The sequence below is a fragment of the Schistocerca gregaria genome, chromosome 1, assembly GCF_023897955.1.
Source record: "Schistocerca gregaria isolate iqSchGreg1 chromosome 1, iqSchGreg1.2, whole genome shotgun sequence".
In the NCBI taxonomy this organism is placed as follows: domain Eukaryota; kingdom Metazoa; phylum Arthropoda; class Insecta; order Orthoptera; family Acrididae; genus Schistocerca; species Schistocerca gregaria.
This window is the reverse complement of record NC_064920.1, coordinates 868,696,676-868,719,440: the sequence shown is the minus strand read 5'-3', so window position 1 is coordinate 868,719,440 and position 22,765 is coordinate 868,696,676. Positions and strand designations below refer to the sequence as shown.

Here is a 22,765-nt window from a genome sequence, read left to right as displayed (position 1 = left end):
TTTCGAAAGCTTCTATTCTCTTCTTGTCCAAACTAGTTATCGTCCATGTTTCACTTCCATACATGGCTACACTCCAAACAAATACTTTCAGAAACGACTTCCTGATACATAAATCTATATTCGATGTTAACAAATTTCTCTTCTTCAGAAACGCTTTCCTTGCCATTGCCAGTCTACATTTTATATCCTCTCTACTTCGACCATCATCAGTTATTTTACTTCCTAAATAGCAAAACTCCTTTACTACTTTAAGTGTCTCATTTCCTAATCTAATTCCCTCAGCATCACCCAATTTAATTTGACTACATTCCATTATCCTCGTTTTGCTTTTGTTGATGTTCATCTTATATCCTCCTTTCAAGACACTGTCCATTCCGTTCAACTGCTCTTCCAAGTCCTTTGTCGTCTCTGACAGAATTACAATGTCATCGGCGAACCTCAAAGTTTTTATTTCTTCCCCATGGATTTTAATACCTACTCTGAATATTTCTTTTGTTTCCTTTACTGCTTGCTCAATATACAGATTGAATAACATCGGGGAGAGGCTACAACCCTGTCTCACTCCTTTCCCAACCACTGCTTCCCTTTCATGCCCCTCGACTCTTATGATTGCCATCTGGTTTCTGTACAAATTATAAATAGCCTTTCGCTCCCTGTATTTTACCCCTGCCACCTTAAGAATTTGAAAAAGAGTATTCCAGTCAACATTGTCAAAAGCTTTCTCTAAGTCTACAAATGCTAGAAACGTAGGTTTGCCTTTTCTTAATCTTTCTTCTAAGATAAGTCGTAAGGTCAGTATTGCCTCACGTGTTCCAACATTTCGACGGAATCCAAACTGATCCTCCCCGAGGTCTGCATCTACCAGTTTTTCCATTCGTCTGTAAAGAATTCGTGTTAGTATTTTGCAGCAGTGGCTTATTAAACTGATAGTTCGGTAATTTTCACATCTGTCAACACCTGCTTTCTTTGGGATTGGAATTATTATATTCTTCTTGAAGTCTAAGGGTATTTCGCCTGTCTCATACATCTTGCTCACCAGCTGGTAGAGTTTTGACAGGACTGGTTGTCCCAAGGCCGTCAGTAGTTCTAATGGAATGTTGTCTACTCCGGGGGCCTTGTTTCGACTCAGGTCTTTCAGTGCTCTGTCAAACTCTTCACGCAGTATCGTATCTCCCATTTCGTCTTCATCTACATCCTCTTCCATTTCCATAATATTGTCCTCAAGTACCTCGCCCTTGTATAAACCTTCTATATACTCCTTCCACCTTTCTGCCTTCCCTTCTTTGCTTAGAACTGGGCTGCCATCTGAGCTCTTGATATTCATACACGTGGTTCTCTTCTCTCCAAAGGTCTCTTTAATTTTCCTGTAGGCAGTATCTATCTTACCCCTAGTGAGATAAGCTTCTACTACCTTACATTTGTCCTCTAGCCATCCCTGCTTAGCCGTTTTGCACTTTCTGTCGATCTCGTTTTTGAGACGTTTGTATTCCTTTTTGCCTGCTTCATTTACTGCGTTTTTATATTTTCTCCTTTCATCAATTAAATTCAATATTTCTTCTGTTACCCAAGGATTTCTAGCAGCCCTCGTCTTTGTACCTACTTTATCCTCTGCTGCCTTCACTACTACATCCCTCAGAGCTACCCATTCTTCTTCTACTGTATTTCTTTCCCCTATTCCTGTCAATTGTTCCCTTATGCTCTCCCTGATACTCTCTACAACCTCTGGTTCTTTCAGTTTATCCAGGTCCCATCTCCTTAATTTCCCACATTTTTGCAGTTTCTTCAGTTTTAATCTACAGGTCATAACCAATAGATTGTGGTCAGAGTCCACATCTGCCCCTGGAAATGTCTTACAACTTAAAACCTGGTTCCTAAATCTCTGTCTTACCATTATATAATCTATCTGATACCTTTTAGTAACTCCAGGGTTCTTCCACGTATACAACCTTCTTTCATGATTCTTAAACCAAGTGTTAGCTATGATTAAGTTGTGCTCTGTGCAAAATTCTACTAGGCGGCTTCCTCTTTCATTTCTTAGCCCCAATCCATATTCACCTACTATGTTTCCTTCTCTCCCTTTTCCTACACTCGAATTCCAGCCACCCATTACTATTAAATTTTTGTCTCCCTGTGTTATTTTGCTGAAATCATCTCTTAAGTCATATATCAACTAATTTGTTAGTTCAAATAGTAAACCACAGAGGCCTATCAGTATTTATAACGCCATTTTACATATTATTATTGGCACATGAACACAGATACACAATATACTCTTAAAGATTATGTTTTTGTTTAATCACAGACACTCATACTCGCAGTGTCACTATCATATACAATGTATACTTTGTAAATAAATTGTACGTGATACCATTGACTATCACAACATCCTGGTCAAACTACTAATAAAACTTTTTGGCACTTATCAGTGCACTGGATTTGTGGGCTGGACTGAAACAGCAATGGGTCGTCTGGTGTTGGTGCCGTGGAGCAAAGTCTTAGTGGTCTCGTCGCATAGATTTCCCTGATGAATAATCAAGGCAGGGACAAGTGATCTTAGACAGCAAGCTGCTTGGCTGGCTGCTCTCGCTCTTTTGTTATCAGCAATTTGTGTTTCATCAACTGGTGTCATCACTCCTTTTAGTATTTTGTTGATAATTCACTGTAGTCAGACTCATTTGCTTTTTCCCACTACTAATAAACAATTTTTCATGACTTCACTCTACCAAAGTAGAATTGTTTTTTTCTTCTTCTTCTTCTTTCTTCGTTTGGGTCATCTAAGGACCATGCACCAATTTCAATGCTTCCTCCTTTGTTGTTGTTGTTTCTTTTTCCCTTATTCTTTCATCTTTTCACTATGTATCCTTCTCCTCAGACTATTTTGACCCTGTCTTCTTCTCCCTCTTGCCTTGGAATCCTTCCGTTTTTAACACTTTCCTCTTGAAACTCTCTCTTTCTGTTGCATCTTTCCACTTATGTTGTTTCTTTCCAAATCTTTCCTAACTTCTTGAGTCCAGGCTATTGTTGACTTCTCATCCCAAAGATATTTAAAAATCTGTTTGGTTAACCTGTATTTGTTCATTCTGTTCAATGTATTGTTTTTATTTTTTTATTTTATTTTATTTTTTTCCATTTCTATTACAGTGTTGTTAATGTCTGTTGTTAAGAGCAACCATCCTATTTTCGTAGCAAAATCTTTCTTGTTTTGCAGTAGTCGCTCTCTTTCCACTGCTCTACTATAACTCACATCAGTCAGAGGGCGCCAAATGCGGTATCCCAGTGGTTTGATTGTAGCTTGTACTTATGCGTGTATTATGTGCAATTGTGTAAACAGTGTCATCAGGTGTTTTGAATACTCGTGATATCCATAAGTAATTCGATAAGCCTTTGCAGTAGTGGATCACCTGCTAGTTGTGCATGGATGTGTAAGAAGAGAACACTGACCAATACGATATTATGAATAATGGAGAAGTATTTTCCTCTATGAATGAAGGTAATGTGTTGGTTCTTATATGAAATTAAGAAATGGTGTTCTAAAATAGTAGCCCACATCTCATGGTCGTGCGATAGCGTTCTTGCTTCCCGCGCCCGGATTCCCAAGTTCGATTCCCGGCGGGGTCAGGGATTTTCTCTGCCTCGTGATGGCTAGGTGTTGTGTGTTGTCCTTAGGTTAGTTAGGTTTAAGTAGTTCTAAGTTCTAGGGGACTGATGACCATAGATGTTAAGTCCCATAGTGCTCAGAGCCATTTGAACCGTTTTTCTAAAATAGTACATCTCTTAGTGGATACTAGGAGTGAAGCTAGTATATTATCTTAGAAATTTTGTGTGGAAAATCAGGAAAAATAGAAATCTCATTCATTCACATTAACCAATGTTCACCTCATTCCAAAAGAAAACAGATTGAGGAGAAATGCACATCCAGTTATCCGTGTTATTGGTAGTGGATTTTAATCTGAGAGTTTTATTGGGCCTTGACTGCTTGGTTTCCAATGGAGTAGTACTTAACCTTAAGAGAAGTAATGGATATTGGTACTAATGGCAAGATACAAAGGATCGCATTAAAAATAATAAATAGCACTTTTATTATTTCACTGACAAAAAAAAGATCTAAAATCTTTTGATTAATATTTTAAAATTAATTTACATCTGACTACCTGAAGTTAATGATGTTTCTTGACCATTTGCTAATTTAAATATTTCTCTTTTTAACTGGACTTAAGAAAAATAACAAGGGGTACTGGACCTCTACTTATTTATTATTAAAAATTTTATACATTAGTCGACAAGGCGTTGAATAATAGAAATCAACTTAATACCCCACTAATTCTTTTGCAAAGTCTGACCTACACTTCCTACCCAAAAAGAATAAAACAAAAATCAGAGCAAATCTTATAATGCTCTTCAACTTTTATTCCTGCCTGGGAGGAGAGAAGACTTTTCCTTTCTCAGGTGTTGCCTTCTAACCTGACCTCCACTCTCCCACTGTCATTTTACACAATATTTTGTAATGTCTGAGAGTTGAAGTGCACTCTATTTCCTACCTTACTGTGTATTAATATAAGAGTCTAGAATATGATACATTACTGTGCTTCAGGGTGATTGCTCAGGATTAACACTTTTGAAATTTTTTTACCAATGTCCCCAGACAGGCAAAGGGGCAGTGATTTTATTCATTACATTAGTTGTAATAATAATGGCCTTTAAATTTTGTGGGCAGTTCTGGTTGGTTGCTTTTTTGTGTGTGCAAATGATGGCATTGATGTGTGACAGTATCTGTGGTCTACCTTCTCATTGCTAGATGACTGCAGTTGCCATGGCTCTTTTAACTAGTGTAATCCACATGCACCCACAGTATTGCAATCTCAGAATCTCATTTAATATTCATTAGAACACACACACACACACACACACACACACACACACACACACACACACACACACACACACACACACACACACACACACACTAATTTGTCCTTTACACATTTCTTCAGGGTAGGGGGGGAGGGAGGTGAGCCGGAAATCTTTGATTAGCATCTACACATTCTGATGTGTGTGTGGGGGGCGGATGTCTCACACTCTCTTTTGCATATAGAGCTCTACATGTCACTTGCAGTTGTCTACAACTTCATTACTCGCCTAAAGTGTACCTTCAAGCCTTGCATTTTAGGTGCAGCACCAATTAGCGAATGTGTACAAATACAATCTCCTAGGAGAGTTTTATATTGATACTTGGTTAAATTAGTTAATTAAATTTATTGTTGTTATTTTGTTTAGTAATGTTGGATATCCTGGGTTCATTTCCAGGATCAATTTATATTCCTTTGTAACAGTTCTTGTAATTATAAGTGTGTAATATAGTATTTTGTCTTTATCTTGCCTTTAAAGGCTCTTTACAGATTCATAATATGATTGCCATGATAGCGTGTGTAAGTCCTTCGGAACTTGACATGGCTGAGACTCTCAACACACTTCGTTTTGTTGAGAAATCCAAGAAGGTTATGCAGGCGATTGAGATAAATAAGGTTGTCCAACGCCACAAGGTAAATCCATAATAAGTTTTTATTCTGAACTTAATATAATAGAAAATTTCTCACATGAGGCATATTCCTAAATGATTTTTATTGTTATGATGAATTGGATATATAGGGGAAGGCAAAGGATGGTGTGTGGCCCGGCATCGAATTGGTTGAGTGTCATACTACAAATCCACAGTTCTGGCATTCAGTCTCCAGCTCATCATAGGTTTTTTTCTTTTTCTTTTCTCTTTTTCTCCTCTCTCACTTTATTGCTTTTTTCACCCCGGGGAATGATGTGTATGTACAAAAAAATGTCAAGTTGCATTATAGTTCAGATTCCATGTTAAATTATGAGTCTTCTTATAACTGGGTGTGTCAGTTCAAACATCTTAGGAAGGCAGCTGCATTCCATCTCCAATAGAACGTTCTGGTTGGAGACTGCTTTAGCTGTCTTGAGTAGTAAAGCAGAGAAATTGTAAATGCTGTTAAACTGCAATCCCATAATATATCTAAGTCTGAAGATCAATGGCTACTTTTATTATTACTAATCAAGCAGTGGAAAATCAAGGATGGAATGTAACAATATTATGAAAAGGAAGGTTGCCACTCACCCTTTAGTGGAGATGCTGAGTCGCAGATGGGCACAACAATAAGACTGAAAAAATAAATAAGCTTTCGTCCAACAAGGCTTTTGTCAAACACACACACACACACAACCTGCAGTCTCTGCCAGCTGAAGGTGCACTGTTAGCAGCAGCAGCAGTGAGTGATATGAGTAGCTACAGGGTGGGGGTAAGGAGGAGGGGTAGTAGGGTAGGGGGACAATAAAGTGCTGTTGGGGAGCGTGCAGTGACTAGGTGGAGAGAGTTGGAGAGAGTATAGTGTAGCTAGGCGCAGTTGGGAGGTTAGATGGATGGCAGACAGAAGGAGGTGGTGGGGGTGGGGGGGGGGGGGAGGTAGTGGAACGGGAGATAAGTAAAAAAAATTAGTGCGTTGGTGGAATGAGAGCTGTGTAATGCTGGAATAGGAACAGAGTAGGTGCCTGTTCGGTGAGGACTATGACTAATGAAAGTTGGGACGAGGAGGGTTACAAGAACATAGGATATATATCAGGGAGAGTTCCCACCTGCACAACTCAGAAAAATTGATGTTGATGTTGATGGGAAGGATCGATATGGCACAAGCTATGAAGCAGTCATTGAAGTAAAGGATGTCATGTTGGGCAGCGTGTTCAGCAACAGGGTGGTCCACTTGTTTCGTGGCCACTGTTTGTCGATGGATATTCATGTGGACAGACAGCTTGTTGGTTGTCATACCCACATAAACAGCAGCACAGTGGTTGCAGCTTAACTTGTAGATCACATGACTGGTTCCACAGGTAGCCTTGCATTTGATAGGACAGGTGATGTTTGTGACTGATTGTAGTAGGTGGTGGTGGGAGGGGGAGCAGGTGTTATGTGGGGATGGGGTAGTATGTTCTGTAGGTTCGGTGAATAGTGGAATACCACTGTGAGAAGTGTGGAAAGGATAGTGGGCTCAACATTTCTCATTTCAGGGCATGACGAGAGGTAGTTGGAACACTGGCAGAGGATGTAATTCATTTTCTCCAGTCCCGGACGGTACAGAGTTATGAGGGGAATGCCCCTCTGTGGCTGGACAGTGAGACTTTGGGAGGTGGCAGCCGACTGGAAAGATAAGGCACGGGATATTTGTTTTTGTACAAGGTTGTTTCAGTGAGACATTGTCCTCACTCACCCAGCCCCTTCCCTGTTCCCATTCCAGCACTACACAGCTCTCATTCCACCAACACGTGGAGTCTTTTTACTTCTGTCCTTTACCGCCCCCCCTCCCCCCTCCACACACACACACACACACACACACACACACACACACACACTCCCCCCATGTCCTCCATCTAACCTTCCGAGTGCACCTAGCTGCCCTACCATCTCTTCCCCTCATCCCTGCGTGCTCCCCAGTAGCACTCCACTGTCCCCTACCCTACTATCCCTTGCCCTCTCCATCCCAGCCTCCTTCTTACCTCCACCCAATTGCCAATCGCATCATGCCATACTGTTGCCGCTTGCAGTGTGGCTTCAGTTGCCAGAAACTGCAGTCGTGTGTGTGTGTGTTGCGTTTGTTTGTTTGTTTGTTTGTGTGTGTGTGTGTGTGTGTGTGTGTGTGTGTGTGTAGTCTATCTTTGATAATAGTCTTGTTGGCCAAAAGTTTATTTGTGACAGTCTTTTTGTTATGCTTTTCTGTGACTCAGCATCTCCGCTTTATTGTTACTAATTGTGCCACAATTAGACATTATTGCAGAAGAACAAATAAACTGTGTACATGATTTACAAATTTACAGACCCATTATTTGTATAATTTATAACATCTGCTGTAGCATCCCAGAAATTCAGGGGGTTTCCAGGGTACGAATTTTGAGGGCTCACTCTTCAACAGTGTGTCTGACAGTCAGTGTTTGACAGCCACAGGTGTACTTCGAAGAGGTAGACTCTCCCCATCTGTATCTGTAATTGGCCACCGCATCTCCCCTTGTTGGTCTGGATCCTGTTGAGTGTCTGTATGTTCTCTGTGGAAGAATAAGTTCCCATGTTTTGTTATGGCTTGAAGAAAGCTGTTAAGCCGTGGTGGAGTGGTGTTGTACCATTCTTGGGTGCAATCTTTATGTAGATTGAAGTATGTTCCACAGGGATGCTAGGTGTTTTCAGTGGGGATGTCTGGAGTAGAGTCTGCTGATTTGGATAGGTGGTATATGCATATAAATTGGTAGCTGCTGGTTGTTGCACATTTTCTTATATTGTCTCAGAAGATTATTCTTTCTTCTCAGGTTAACTGATGGAATGCAGCTCAGAATACTGGAGTGGACGTGATCATGCCAGTAATAGTCCACAAGAATCTTTACCAATATCTCGATTTGTATTCTGTTGTACAATAGCCTTTCAAGTAATTTGTACATCATACGAAGATTTAACGTATACAAGCTTTTGATGCCAATGGCTCCTTCTTCTGGCAGAAGAGTTGAAGGAGAAGGAAGAGCGATGGAGGAAAAGAACAGGAGAGGTTTAGGGAAAGGGATACAGTTCAGAAAAGTCACCCAGAACCCCAGGTCCTAGGAGATTTATCGCACGGGATGATAAGGACAGACTAATTGTTGGGGACGGCACTGGACAAGATTTGAAAACCTGAGAGCTTAAAGGTCGAAGACAGGGTAATATGCAAAACAGACATTACTACTAAAAAATTGTGTATAAGTTAATACGAGTGAAAAGCTAAGTGCATTGTATGTAACAGAGGTGGGTTGGGGGACGGCGAAAATAGACAAATCAGAAAATGAAAGATGTAGGAAACTGAAATGGAGTGAAGAAAGGAGTAGTTACTGTGAATAAATGCTGAGATGGAAGGAATTAACGTAAATTAAGGACAGATGGGTGTCGAGAACCGAGGACATGTTGTAGTGCTAGTTCCCACCTGCGGAGCTGTGAGAAACTGGTTTGGGGGGGGGGGGGGGGTTTATCCAGATGGCATGTGTGATGAAAAAGGCACCGAGGTCATGACTGTCATGTGCAATAGGATATTGTGTGTTGGCTGTATACACCCTCTGCCTATGCCCATTCATCCTGACTGGTGACTTGGTGGTAGTCATGCCAATGTAAACGGCCGAACATTGCTTACGTAACAGTTAGTCAATGATGTGTCATTTCACACGTGGCTCTCCCTTTGGTAGTACATGTTTTGCCAGTTACAGGGTTGAAATAGGTGCTGGTAGGAGTGTGCATAGGGCAAGTCTTGCAGTGGGATGGTCACAGGGGTAGGAGACATAGGGTAAGGAGATGGATGCTGAAGGAGCATGGGGCCTGACAAGGATGTTGTGGAGATTGGGCGGGTGATAAAAAGCTATTTTAGGTGTACTGAGCAAAAATTCATACAAATGGATCTCATTTCAGGGCATGATTTTAAGAAGTCATGGCCTTGTTGAAGTAACTGGTTGATACATTCAAGACTAGTATAATACTGGTGACTAATTGGATGTGATGGCACAGGAAATCTGCATTTGAACTAGGCTGTTGGGATAATTGCGTCTAGCGCAGGCTGAAGTGGGAGTGGTGGTGTATTGCTGTAAAGAGTCTGCATCCGAACAAATACATTTGTCTCAAATGCCAAGGCTGTGTGGGAGAAGAATGTTTGATACGGAAAGGGTAGTAACTGTCAAACTGTAAGTGCTGTTGTTTGTTAGTAGGTTTGATGTGAACAGAAGTGTGTAGCTGGCCTTCGGTGAGGATGAGATCAACATAAAAAAATAGCACGTGATTGGGAATAGGACCATGTGAAATTTAAGTGGGTGGAGGTATTTTACAGGAATTTTAACAGGTCAGCCTCACCATGAGTCCATACAACAAAAATGTGATCAATGTATCTAAACCAAACCGGTGGTTGAAGGCTTATGGATCCCAGGAAAGTCCCCTCCAAGAGACCCATGAAAAAGTTGGCATAGGAAGGAGCCATCCTGGTTTCCATGGCCGTACCACTGATCTGTTTGTATGTCTGCCTTCAAAGGTGAAATAATTGTTGGTAAGTATAAAGTTGATTAAGGTGAGCAAGAAGGGTGTCATAGGCTTGGAATCAGGTGGGCATTGACTTAGGAAATGTTCAACAGCAGACATACCATGTACATGGGGGTGTTGGTATAGAGGGACGTGGCATCAGTGGTGACAAGCACAGTGTGTGGTGGGAATGGGATGGGTATGGCTTTCAGATGATCTAGGGAAATGAGTGGTATCTTTAATGTAGGAGCTAAGTCTTTGTGCTGTGGGTTGCAGGTGTTGATCAACTAAGACTAATATAAGTTCAGTGGGTACTTTGAAGCAAGAAACTGTAGGATGACCAGGACGATTGGGTTTGTGGATCTTAGGAAGAAGGTAAAAGGTAGGGTGCGTGGTTTTGGGTGGGGTAAGAAGTTTTACGGATTGAGGTGTAAGTCCTTGTGAGGGACCTGAGATTTTTAGAAGGGATTGCAGGTCAGTTTGAATCACAGGGGTGGGGTCTTAACGGCAGATACTGTATGTAGAGGTGTCAGGAAGCTGGCATAGACCTTCACTAACATACTCTTTCCAGTCAAATACCACAGTGATGGATTCATTGTCTGTTATGGAGGATAATGATGGAGTCATCAGATTTAAGGGAATGTACAGCTTGGAGTTCTGCAGAGGAAGGTTGTGAAGCAATGTTGGATGTGAGGAATTCTTGGAAGGCTTGGAAGGGAGGAAGCTGAGGCCACGACTTCCTAAAATCCCGCCCTGAAATGAGATGTTGCCCACCACACCTAGAATAGCTTTTTGTCACCCTCCTGATCTCCACAATATCCTTGTCAGGCCCTATGCTCCTTCTGCACCCATCTCCCTAGCCTATGTCTCCTACCTCTGTGACCATCCCCACTGCAAGACTTGCCCTATGCACCCTCCTAACACAACCTATTCCAGACCTGTAACTGGCAAAACATATACTATAAAAGAGCTACCTGTGAAACGATGTGTCATATACCAACTGCTATGTAAGCACTGTTCGGCCTTTTACATGGGGTATTTTCTTGCAATAAGCAAAATATCTTCACAGTCAATGGCTACAAAACGTAAACAGAATGAGGCTAATGACAAAAGAATATTGCCCATTTACTTAGCTCTATATGAACTAATTAAGAGTGCCTCAAATAATTAGTTCATATTTGTGATTAGAGTTAGGACTACTGTGATTTATACATACATCTCTGTATTGGCATTAGACAGAGTTTAACAAGCCTAGATGATGAAACAAAGCAGTTTGTGAATCTAGCACGGGTTTCATCAGTGTCAATGACGCTTATAACAAAACATTTCTAATTTGTTTGTGGTAACTGTTGCAAAGTATTGTGATCAAACATTAATATGTAAGAAAACTCTGAAAGAAGGTGAATAATTTAGGAGTAAACGAGAGCACTGACTGAATAACAGAGGCCTTGAGTTTTCATCAGGTGCACACAGTAGGTACACACAGTAGAGTTCAATGGCTGCTTTGCAATTCACCTTTTCTGAGCTATGTAAATGTGTGTTATCCCTGCAACATATCCTTTGGTGCAGTTCTCGTCCTGGCCTCATTCTCTGCAAACCCACTGTACCCACTTTCTGTACTCCACAGTTTCCACTTCCTCTGTTCTGTCACTCCCTTTCACTCCACACTTCCACGTCATCATATTCATGCACTGCATATCACTGGCTCCACTAACCATGTATCACATATACCGCCTATGCACCTGCCACCTCTTTCCCCTGCATTCCAAGCCTGCACACCTGCTGACTTCCTCCGAGGCACTAGTTCTCCATCCCTAGCCCCTCTTCCTGCTTCTTTTCCGTCTGCTCATTCCAAATGACACAACCGTCACTCCACCTTAGTCCATCTGCCAAGCTACAGTTCTAGCACACTTTATGACATACAGCTAAAATCACATTAGGGAAACTTGTAATTTCGAGCTGCGAAATCTTTTGATGAAACAGTTGTCTCCCTGACTATGTAGCTTTATTGTTGTTGTTGTGGTCTTCAGTCCTGAGACTGGTTTGATGCAGCTCTCCATGCTACTCTATCCTGTGCAAGCTTCTTCATCTCCCAGTACCTACTGCAGCCTACATCCTTCTGAATCTGCTTAGTGTATTCATCTCTTGGTCTCCCTCTACGATGTTTACCCTCCACGGTGCCCTCCAATACTAAATTGGTGATCCCTCGATGTCTCAGAACATGTCCTACCAACCGATCCCTTCTTCTAGTCAAGTTGTGCCACAAGCTTCTCTTCTCCCCAATTCTATTGAACACCTCCTCATTAGTTATGTTGCTTAGCTTTATTAGTACTGGCTTTATTCCTGCAGCAGTCACAAAATATATCATAGGCTTCTCTGTGCCTACCATGTTAGTCCCTCACATCACACAACTGCCTTGAAATGGCCACCTGCCATAGAATTCCACACAGAGTAATCTTTTACAATTTATTTCTTAGTTTGTATATCCAGTCAGGAGCAGTGGCTCTGTTATGTGAGAGCTCCAGTATGCTACCTCTTCATGAATTATGCATGACTGTGTCTACACCCTCTCAATAAACAGAACAGGGGTCTGCTTAGCCAAATAATTCATCAGCTGAAAGGCTAAAACAGAACTCTCTCATGTAAACCAGTAACATTCAGTAGTAGCAATTAAAAGCTTGTAAGATAGTTCTCGCCCTCCTGATCTCCACAATATCCTTGTCAGGCCCTATGCTAGTGAAGAAAGGAAAACACAGCTGAACATGTGCACTGTGTGTCAGAGCAAAAATGAATTCCAGAAAATCAGCAAATTAAATTAGCCAAATGCTATTTTACTGACATGTTTTGGTGATTTGGGTGCATAAATTTTTAGGGTATTAATTAAAAAAATGTAGACTAATAGTTCTAATGTATGCTAGGATTTTGGTATTATAGTAGTGTGTTTGGAAACTTGATCGTGAACAATACCAAGTCACAATCTGACAAATGAAGAGGTGTGAAGATAACCACCCACAGATAAGTGATGTGTGGATTCCTTGATGATCAGATAATCACACTAGTTTTCTATCATAGGCTCTGGTGGTTGTAAATATGACAGATGACTTCTGAGGTTAGGAATGGGAAGAAATTGTTGAGAATGGAAGGTGATTAATCTGAGTGGCAGTAGCAAAATGTGGATTACTTCTCAACAACTCCCATTTACAAAGTTCATAAGAACTGGTGCAGCAATAATAGGGTCTAAATTGCGTGTGTGTTGATGAAACTGTCAAATTCATCAGTGTTATGGTATATGAGCTTGTGATTTGCCTTAGGTTTGTGCTGGCAATTGATGTGGTTTGGCAGCTGTCATGTCCATTCAATTCTGAACAGTAATTTCAATGGTAATATGATTTGGTCCTGCCTGTGTTCCACTTACCATGCAAATAATGGTAATGAAAATTTCTTCCAACACCCTGGCTCAAATTATCTAATGCCAAACATTAGCTACAGTAGGGTACCACCTCCAGATAGTTTAATGCTCCTTACAATGCTTTGACGATCAAAGAAATCCTTTGGAGCACCTACTGCTCTGTTTTGATTATTGTAGATTGTCTTTCAACACTATGATCATAACAGGACTAGCATGTGGCACAGACTTGTAGTGAATTTTTCCTTTACTCTTAAAATTAAAACTTCTTTTGGGAACACAAATTTCTGTTTCTGTTTTGACCTACCATGGTGCACCTCACTTAGACACAACTTTCAATGCCTAATCAGCTTTTAGTATCCTATTGATGAGGGTGATTTGAAAAGCTCGCAGAACGGAATAGAAAAAAAGTTCTTACATCACTGAAACTTTTTGTTTTTCAATGTAGTTTCCTTGTAGATTAATGCACTTGGTCCAATGGTGTTCCAGTGCCTTAATCCCATCTCGAAAATGAGTTTCCTCAAGGCCTGAAAAATAGTTTGCAACTCCAGCTATCAATTCTTTGTTAAAGTGAATCTTTGTCCACCAAGAAAAGTTTTCAGTTTTGGGAAGAGTTGGAAGTATGATGGAGTGATATCAGGTGAATAAGGCGAGTGCGGCAATAATTCATACCTTAGTTCATGGCAATGGCACATGTGTACGGGTGTGCATTGTCTTGATGGAAGATGACTTTCTTCCTTGCTAAACTTGGCCTTTTTTGCGTATCTTTTGTTGAAATTTGTCTAGGAGGTTAGCATAGTATTCTTCAGTAATTGTTTGCCCAATGGGGAGATAATCTACAAACAGAATACCCTTCGCATCCCAGAACACCGATATCATGACCTGTCCTGCCGAAGGAATTGTCTGCTTTCTTTGGTGGCGGAGAATGAGCATGTTTCCACTGCTTTGACTGTTGTTTTGTCTGTGGGGTATAAAAGTGCACCCAAGTTTCATCTATGGTTACAAACCAGTGCAAAAAATCTTGTTCATTTCTCCTAAAATAGGCCAAACATTGTTCAGATATGTCCATTCTCATGTGCTTTTGATCCAGTGTCAAGAGTCGCGGCACCCATCCTGCAGATAATTTTTTCATTTCTAATTCTTCAGTTAAAATGTGGTATACCCTTTCAGATGACATTTGGCAAGCATGAGCAGTTTCACACACTTTCAATCGGCAATCCTCCATGATCATTTTGTGCACTTTTGCAAATTTCTGGAGTAGTGACACATTTGGACCGACCAATGCGCGGATCATCATGTAATCCCTCCTGACCAAATTTAAATTCATTTGTCCACTTGGCAACAGTTGAATATGAAGGAACAGAGTCCCCTAGTGTATTTTGGAAATCGGCATGGAAGTCCTTTGCTATCATATCATTCTTTAAAAAGTACTTAATGACTGCTCGAATCCTGATGTTTTCCAACTTTGCTAATCACTATGCAGAAACAAAAACAGAGCCACGTCACCGCCACAGCTCTCTTCCAAGAGCACTGACCTGGCACGTATTTACAGGCAACAATCCAACAAGTATCACATTACCAACTCATTGCACTAGTGATGACCTCTCATGGTGATTCCGAGAACTTTTCAAACCACCCTGGTACTTGTCGTTTTAGTTTCACAGAAGGCTATGCCAACATGTTGCCACATGTCTAAAAATCTGACTTACTGGATATCCATTTAGTCTTCACTTTGCTCACAGCACATTGTATTTCTTGTGGTACTGGGTTTCTCGTAGTGTGAGACAGAGTTCAACTTACTTTAGAATACTGACTGTCAGATGTAACTAACTGTTTCATGGTGTGTGAAAAAATTATAACTTGCCATTTTTGATTGTGCAAGGATTAATTTGTAATCTTTGTCTGTAACTGTAAAACGCCCCTAGGGTTTAGTCTTTTGTATATCTTCCACAACTTAACACTACAATTCATAGAGATATTGAGAATGTGTATGAAGTGCAATTATCATGTTTTCTTGCTATATGTAGAATAATTTCAAAACAATTATCTACGGGAAATATATCTTATCACCATAAGTGATATATGGTAATCTATTTTTGTTTCGTTTTTGTTTACAGAATAAAGCCATACCAATTTCATCTGCAATTCGTCCCAGATACCCACTTGCTCTACATAACTATCAGTATAGGTAAGTTTTATTTCTTCATTGCTTTATAACTTTTAAAATGATGTACTTTCTCTAAGTTGCAGCTGCATTATGCAGTATTGATTATGATAACTAGAATTCTGCTAACACAGGGTTTTAGCATTAGGCACATATGTGTATAATGATTGTTTAATATTAAGGAGTATAACAGGTGCGCAAAGAAAGAATATATCTTGTTAAGTGCCAGACTGCAAATTCCAAGCTCTGAGTTTCAATCCCAATTTTCTTTTGAAATTTCTTCTGTGACATGTTGTTTCTCTGACCTTCAGCAGTAATTTGTAAATGTGCAAAATGCCAAACTGCATTGTAGTTAGCATAGTTAGCAGTCTGTATGAAAATGTAGGTCTCTCCTATAACTTATTAAGTCATTTCAGAGATCAGAGGCAAGGGCACACTATCTCTAACAGGACCGTGCCTAACATGGTACTATACTGTTCAAACAAATTTCTGGTTTGAAGACAGCTTCACACCTACAGCAAAAATATCCTTGATTAATAAAATAGCAACATACTAACATCCACAACAATTTATTCATTGACTCTGGCATTGGCTGGGTATGTATTTATTCCATTCTTCTATTGGTCAATTTCCTGTCTGTGTCCATCTCCACTAACCCCCTCTGTCTCCAATAAAACCTTCTTAGTTTATAAGCTGCATGATTTCAAATAGCTGTCTCCGCCATTGTCATCATGAGTTCAAATCACTGACTGCTGGTACTGGTATTGTGTTCTGCTTATGTAGATTAAAGGCAGTGTCTGGAACCCTCCAGAGAGGGCAGGAATGGCGCTTGTGAGGAAGGCAAGTTTGGCAGTTCATAGTGGCTCCGTGCTGCGCCAGGACCAACTGACATCACATGGGGTGAGCAGGCAATGGCACATTTGAAACTGCTCTCTCACGTCCCTTCAAGTGGCAACCCCACATCTCTACTTAGACTCAATGTCCATAGCCTATCCCCATGCACTGCGAAGTGTGTACCCCTGGTCTGTGTTGAAACTGTTTCTGTTTATTCTAGTTTTGGCCACTTCTTTGATGACAGAATCCCAGTATGATAGTGTTTCAGGCAAAACTCTCATTTTTACAAACTGTATTTTGTGCCTGTTTTCTGGGCAACGTTGAACCACAGTTAGTGAATGCTTTGAATAATGCTTGGCAACAATGAGAATAGTTTGGCCTTTGTAAGTGCTGTCACATTCACAGGGGAAGCCACACATGCCAGGAACTCAAAGACATAAGTTATTTTAACAGGGCATAACATATCTCTTGTCTTGCAGGTGGGCCAGAACACTGGTCCCAGGTCTTAGTCCATGTCTCTTTAGCATGCACAGCATACATCGTATCTTTGCTAGTAGTTGCTTCACAGTATGGAAGGTATGCAGCTGGCTTGGCCTCTTCCACAGAATCATGAGACTTCTTTCATTGGGGGCACTTTAAAGCTTTAGAAATTTCTCCCTTGCTGTAACAACTTTCTCTTTCTCTGAACAGGTGCTTGAAATTCTGAAATTCAAACTTTAGATGTTCACCATGAGAAATAATTTTTTAACTGTGTACTAACTTCTTACATATCACTTTCTTGTGTACAAGGTGGTGAAAACTGTTAACTTTTAATTACCAGCCAGCGTGTGTAGATTTACTGTACGCTGAATGAACAAAGGTGTTGTGACTTGCAGGGATCTAGTTGACATTCCCTTAGAAGAACTGAAAGCCGCTTGGTGCCAGGAAGGTGTTGTCGACGTGCAACACATTATGAATGAGTTGGATGGCGATCTTGTAAAATCAGACTATTTTATCGTTACTTTTAACACCATCAAACGACCAGAGCATGTGAAAGCAGGATTCCTACACCTAAGTGTATGACCTTATTACCAAAATCCATTGCAATGTTTTAAATGCCAGCACTTCAGGCACACTACTCTTGGCCGTAAAGGAGAAACTGCTTGCGGGAAATGTGCTAAAACTACCAATGAGGGAGCTGTTTGCTCCTCTCCCCCAAAGTGTGTCAACTGCTCTGGGGATCAACCTCTGTGGAGCAGGGACTGCAGAGTTTTTCTTGAGGAACAGAACATCCATGAGATCAAAACGACGAAGCGCATCCTGTATGGTGATGAAGCCAAGAAGTTATACAAGTGCATGCAGCCACCTACCCAAGTCCATGCAGCCACACACGTTCGCTGCATCCTTTTCTTCCATTCTGAAGCAGGCTGTAGCGAAAACTGACGCCGCTACACAAATGGACATTGTTGCTTTCAGTACTATGAATAGGTATATGTGTGGAGATAATGGAAATTGGTTAATAACTATTGCTTGAATAACTGGAAAATTGATTGGAAAGAATAGTTGAAAGAAATTTGGAGGTAATTTATGAATTTATGCACAATCCTGGGCGAACTTTAACTGATACCTATATCAACAGACCTTCAATATCAATACATTCAAGGTCAGTATTCATAATTTGCATTATGTACTGCTTCACATTAATTCCATTGTATTCCATCTTGATTGTGACAATGTCGATGGAGGATTGCTCCTCCAGGTGTCGGGTAAATTCTTCTTGTCTGCTCCAAACCTCTTGATGCAAGATCTTGGCGATGAGAGAAAAATGAACAGACATGATTGGACATCTTGAATGTAAGAATAAATTTTGATTTTCCTACTAACTTTTTATACTACTTTTAATGTACAGTTGAAATACACATTTTTAACAATACTAGTACGACGAATCCAAGCATATGTCCATAACCTACCACTTTTCGAAACAAACAGGTGAAGACACAGGAATTAATAAACTGAAGAGTGTATTTCTTATTGTTACATACAGATGTATCAAAAATTATCATTGACACTAAACGACTCATTAATTTATCTTTATCAGCGTCTATAACCCTTTCAGTTTACATATTTTTTTAAAAAAATTGGTTCAACATAATTGGGCACCCACTGTGCACTGACGTGATACATAGGTGCACAGTGTCTGAACTTATTTCCCTTTTTGAGTGTTGATAATCCTGGCTAGTATGGGCATAGGAGTTATCCTGAATGGCTATCAATTTATATGGGCATGTCAGCTTCTTTCAACACATACATATATAAGTTTTCTCTCCTAAGAAAGTGCTTGCTGTAACTGCATAGTCCCATTGTGGTCAGTTAGCACTGAACAGTGTTTAGCTTGCGAAGCATGCATGCAACGCAACGTCCGCTACCATCCCAGTTTGCACTCACATGTTCAATATAAGGCCAGAGTGTCCATATCGTGTGTGTACGGTAGCTTTCACTGCAGAAATTTGTGAAGCTTGTGTTCAGCTGCATGATCCTTTGAGAAATCTTCAATGAGGTGGCAACTGGTTTCCATATCAGTGGCCCAAGGAATTTATTTAACATCGTCACTCTGACTTATTCAGTGGGGACAGTACATCTGACATCCGTCGACCAGGTCAATTCCTTACTGCTTTTACAATGTTGTCGAGCACAGAAAATTCATGCCACACAAAGTATTGCCATTTTTAGTTTATCACGCATACACCCACATATTGTTTTATCACACTTATGCTTAACAATTGCAGCCAGGTTTTGTATGGTTTTTCACTTTGTTTTTGTGCACCTTTCATACAGTTGCATTAAGTAAATTTTCTGTAGTGTCCTTTCCACGTGGTGTACACATAACATAATAAAATACAAATACATTAACAATATACACTTATCCTATTCATTTGCTGACATGTCATGTCCTTTCCACGTGCTATACACGTAACATAATAAAATACAAATACAATTACAAAATACACTTACCATATTCATTCGCTGACATGCCATTATTGTTGCTTATACACATTGAAGCCTGTAACATATTATCTCCCCTTTTTATATATAGTGTCACTGCTTTTCGTTTTGTTTTCATTTTCGTTACATTACTCGATCACAATCATATAAGTACACATTTTACTCTCATTTAGTTATACATTCTTCATATAACATTTATACAATAATGGATTCTGTTTTCACGTATAGAATAAATTGACATACATTTCATTTCCAAATACAATGACTTCTTGTGGGAGCATATTTATCATTTCAAAAGAATCAAAGAATTAAACAATAGTAGCTACAATAGATACTATGCACCGCTCGGGTAACTACACATGGCCTTGCCCCTCTAGCATTGTTCGGAAAGGATCTACACACTGCAAGGTTCCGGAAACTCCACAGAAAGGCATTTATGTGCTCAGTTACGTCTCGTAATGGACTTAACTGTGATCTACAGAGCAAGGTAGTTTGTTGTTTGTAAGAACAACTCAATTCTGACCTTACCAGTCATATCAAATACTTGTTCAGTGTTTAAAAGTCCAGCTCACTATTTACTTATATAAAGAGTAACCATTTCAAGAGCTAAGGTTTATGGAGTTGTATCATCAATATGCGCTTGTGGTTTGTTGACTAGCTTGCTCCCAACTGCAGATGCATTGCGTTGCTCTATACCACTGGTGTCACAGCTAGTTGTGTATTGCATTGCACACTACCGTGCATTTCACAAGTTCATGGATTTGTTTGCAGCTGGGCTACGCGCAAGGCAAAACGTTGTATTTAGAGTATCGTAGTCTCTAGACACATAAAAGTAAAATTCTTTCTTGTTACAGCCATTCATCTTATCATTTACACATCTGATGTATAAGAAAAGTAACACAAACAAAAATTTTGCTTATGAACTAACACCATAAATTCTGGAATATGATTTTCCAGCATCCTAAATATAATATTATTGTACATGTAGGGGATTTTAGTAATTATGTATGGTCCAGTGTATAGTAGAACTTTGCCACTTACATTGCAGTTTTCCAATTTTTTTGGATTTGGATGTGTTCTAAGAAACACCTTTTGTTCTTTATCAAATTTTTTGTATGTTTCAGCTTTCTGTCATAGATTCCTTTCCTACATTTATCCCAGGTTTTAAGGTCGATTACTGCTTGTTGTATTTTATCCTCCTGTGATAATTCCAGTATCCGTACCTTGGGCAAAGGTTTTCTCACTCGTCTACTTGTTTGCAATTGAAAATCGTCTCATTTGGTGTATAGCCAGTTGATTTATGGGGAAGGTTGTTAACAATTTGTAAGAAGGGAGTGACATATGCAATCCACTTGGTATGTTTATGAGGCGTATAGCTCCTCACAAACGTGTTGAATTCCTTAAACACCCTTTGTATGGGGGATTCTTTGGGATGAAATTTGGATTCTAAAATGTGTGTGATTTAGTTGGAATCTACAAACTCTTTGCATTTACATCCAACAAAGTATGAGGCATTATCTCTGTTAATGACTTCTGGTTTTCCTACTCTTGCAAAATAATCCTCTTTGATTCGTATTATAATTGAAATGGGTGTAATGTTTTGTACAGAATACAGTTTTACGTATTTGGTGAAAATGTCATACAGACCTACTATATACTTTAGTCTCCCCTCACCTCTGGGATAGGGTCCAGCCACATCCAACAATACATTTTGTAGAGTTTTTTTTTTTTAACCATAATGGGATGTAGTTGTATCTGTTTGGAGTTGTTAGAATGTATTGCTTTCTGGCAGACAATACACTCTCTTATCAGCTGTAGTACTTTTCTTCTGAAGTTGGGGAAATAACCATATTTACCTATTTTGTCACTACATTTGGCAGTGCCATAGTGGCCCCAAGTATTGTGTGTGTATAAGGTAAAATCATACACACATTCCTCTGGCAAACATACGTGCCATGGTTCTTGTTCCGGATGGTTCCTATGGTACGGAAGACCTTTGGAATAGTGAAAAACCTTTTTAAATTTTAATCGCCATTTTGCACAAGATCCACTCTTACCTTACTCTGGCGTGTGTCTTCCCACTGTAATTGCTTCATGTGTTTACACCTGTGGACATAGTATGGTCAGAGTGTTTTGTCTTCCATCAACATAGCTCTTATTTCACCTTCCTGCTCTAAAAAAATCGTTAAGTTCCTTTAAGCCATGTAGTAATTGAGAAAGAGCATTGGCTATTTTGTTTTGGTTTCCTTTTATGTACACTATTTTAAAATCAAATCTTGAAAATACATACCTCACCTGGCTATCCTTCGGTGTAGCAATTTACAAGTTAACAAAAATGATCAGGGCTGATGGTCACAGCATAGTTTTGTGTATTTACCACAAAGGAAATATTAAAACTATTTAAGAGACCGTTGGTAACTATAGGTACCAGTGGTTGGTAACTATAGATACCAACACGCACAGGCAGGGTGATGACTCCAGCGAGCAACCAAATGGTGTAAATTGTCCTGAAGATACCCCATTACAGGTTGAAACTGATTGGCAGCGAAATAAATAATGTGATTGTGACTGTCATTTTGAATAATTGAACAAACTATTTCGTTTTTGGGATCACAATTAAGTCTATTAACGAGATGTAACTGAGCACATAAATGCCTTTGTGGAATTTCCACAACCCTGTAGTGTGTAGATCCTTCCTGGAGAATGCTAGAGGCGAGGCCATGAGTAGTTATCTGAGTGGTGAGTGGTATCTATTGTAGCGACTATTGTTTACTTATTTGATTGTTTTGAATTGATAAATATTCTCTGAGAAAAAGTCACTGTAAATTGAAATGAAATGTATGTCAATACATGCCATAAATGAAAACAGAATCTATTATTAGATGAATGTTATATGAAGCATGTATAACCAAACAAGAGTAATATGTTTACTGCTGTAATTGGAATTGAGTTATGTAATGAAAATGATATTTGACAGAATGTATTAAAACCAAATGACAAGTAATGACCCGATATATAAAAAGAGCCGAGAATATGTTTCAGACTATAATGTATATAACTGACAATAATGACATGTCAGCAGATGAATAGGATAAGTGTATTTTGTAACTGTATTTGCATTTTATTATTTTATGTGTACAGTATGTGGTAAGGGCACTACAGAAACTTTATGTAATGCAACTTTATGAAAGATGCTCAAAAACAAAGATAAAAGATATACAAAACCTGGCTGCAAAGTGTTATAACAATATGTGGGAGTGCGCGTGGTAAACAATACTTCGTATAACATGAATTTTCTGTGCTCGAC

At 39.7% G+C, this 22,765-nt stretch overlaps 1 protein-coding gene across 10 annotated transcripts in view; it reads left to right on the top strand.

Annotated features, from left to right (window-relative positions):
• LOC126273149 (kinesin-like protein KIF22) overlaps positions 1–22,765 on the top strand; it is a 277,787-nt gene that overhangs the window by 150,154 nt on the left and 104,868 nt on the right. For all 10 annotated transcript variants that reach the window (XM_049976670.1, XM_049976690.1, XM_049976635.1 and 7 more), the window contains 2 exons: positions 5,386–5,540; positions 15,596–15,666. In XM_049976670.1, coding sequence (XP_049832627.1) covers positions 5,386–5,540; positions 15,596–15,666 — 226 coding nt within the window. The remainder of the gene's footprint in view (positions 1–5,385; positions 5,541–15,595; positions 15,667–22,765) is intronic.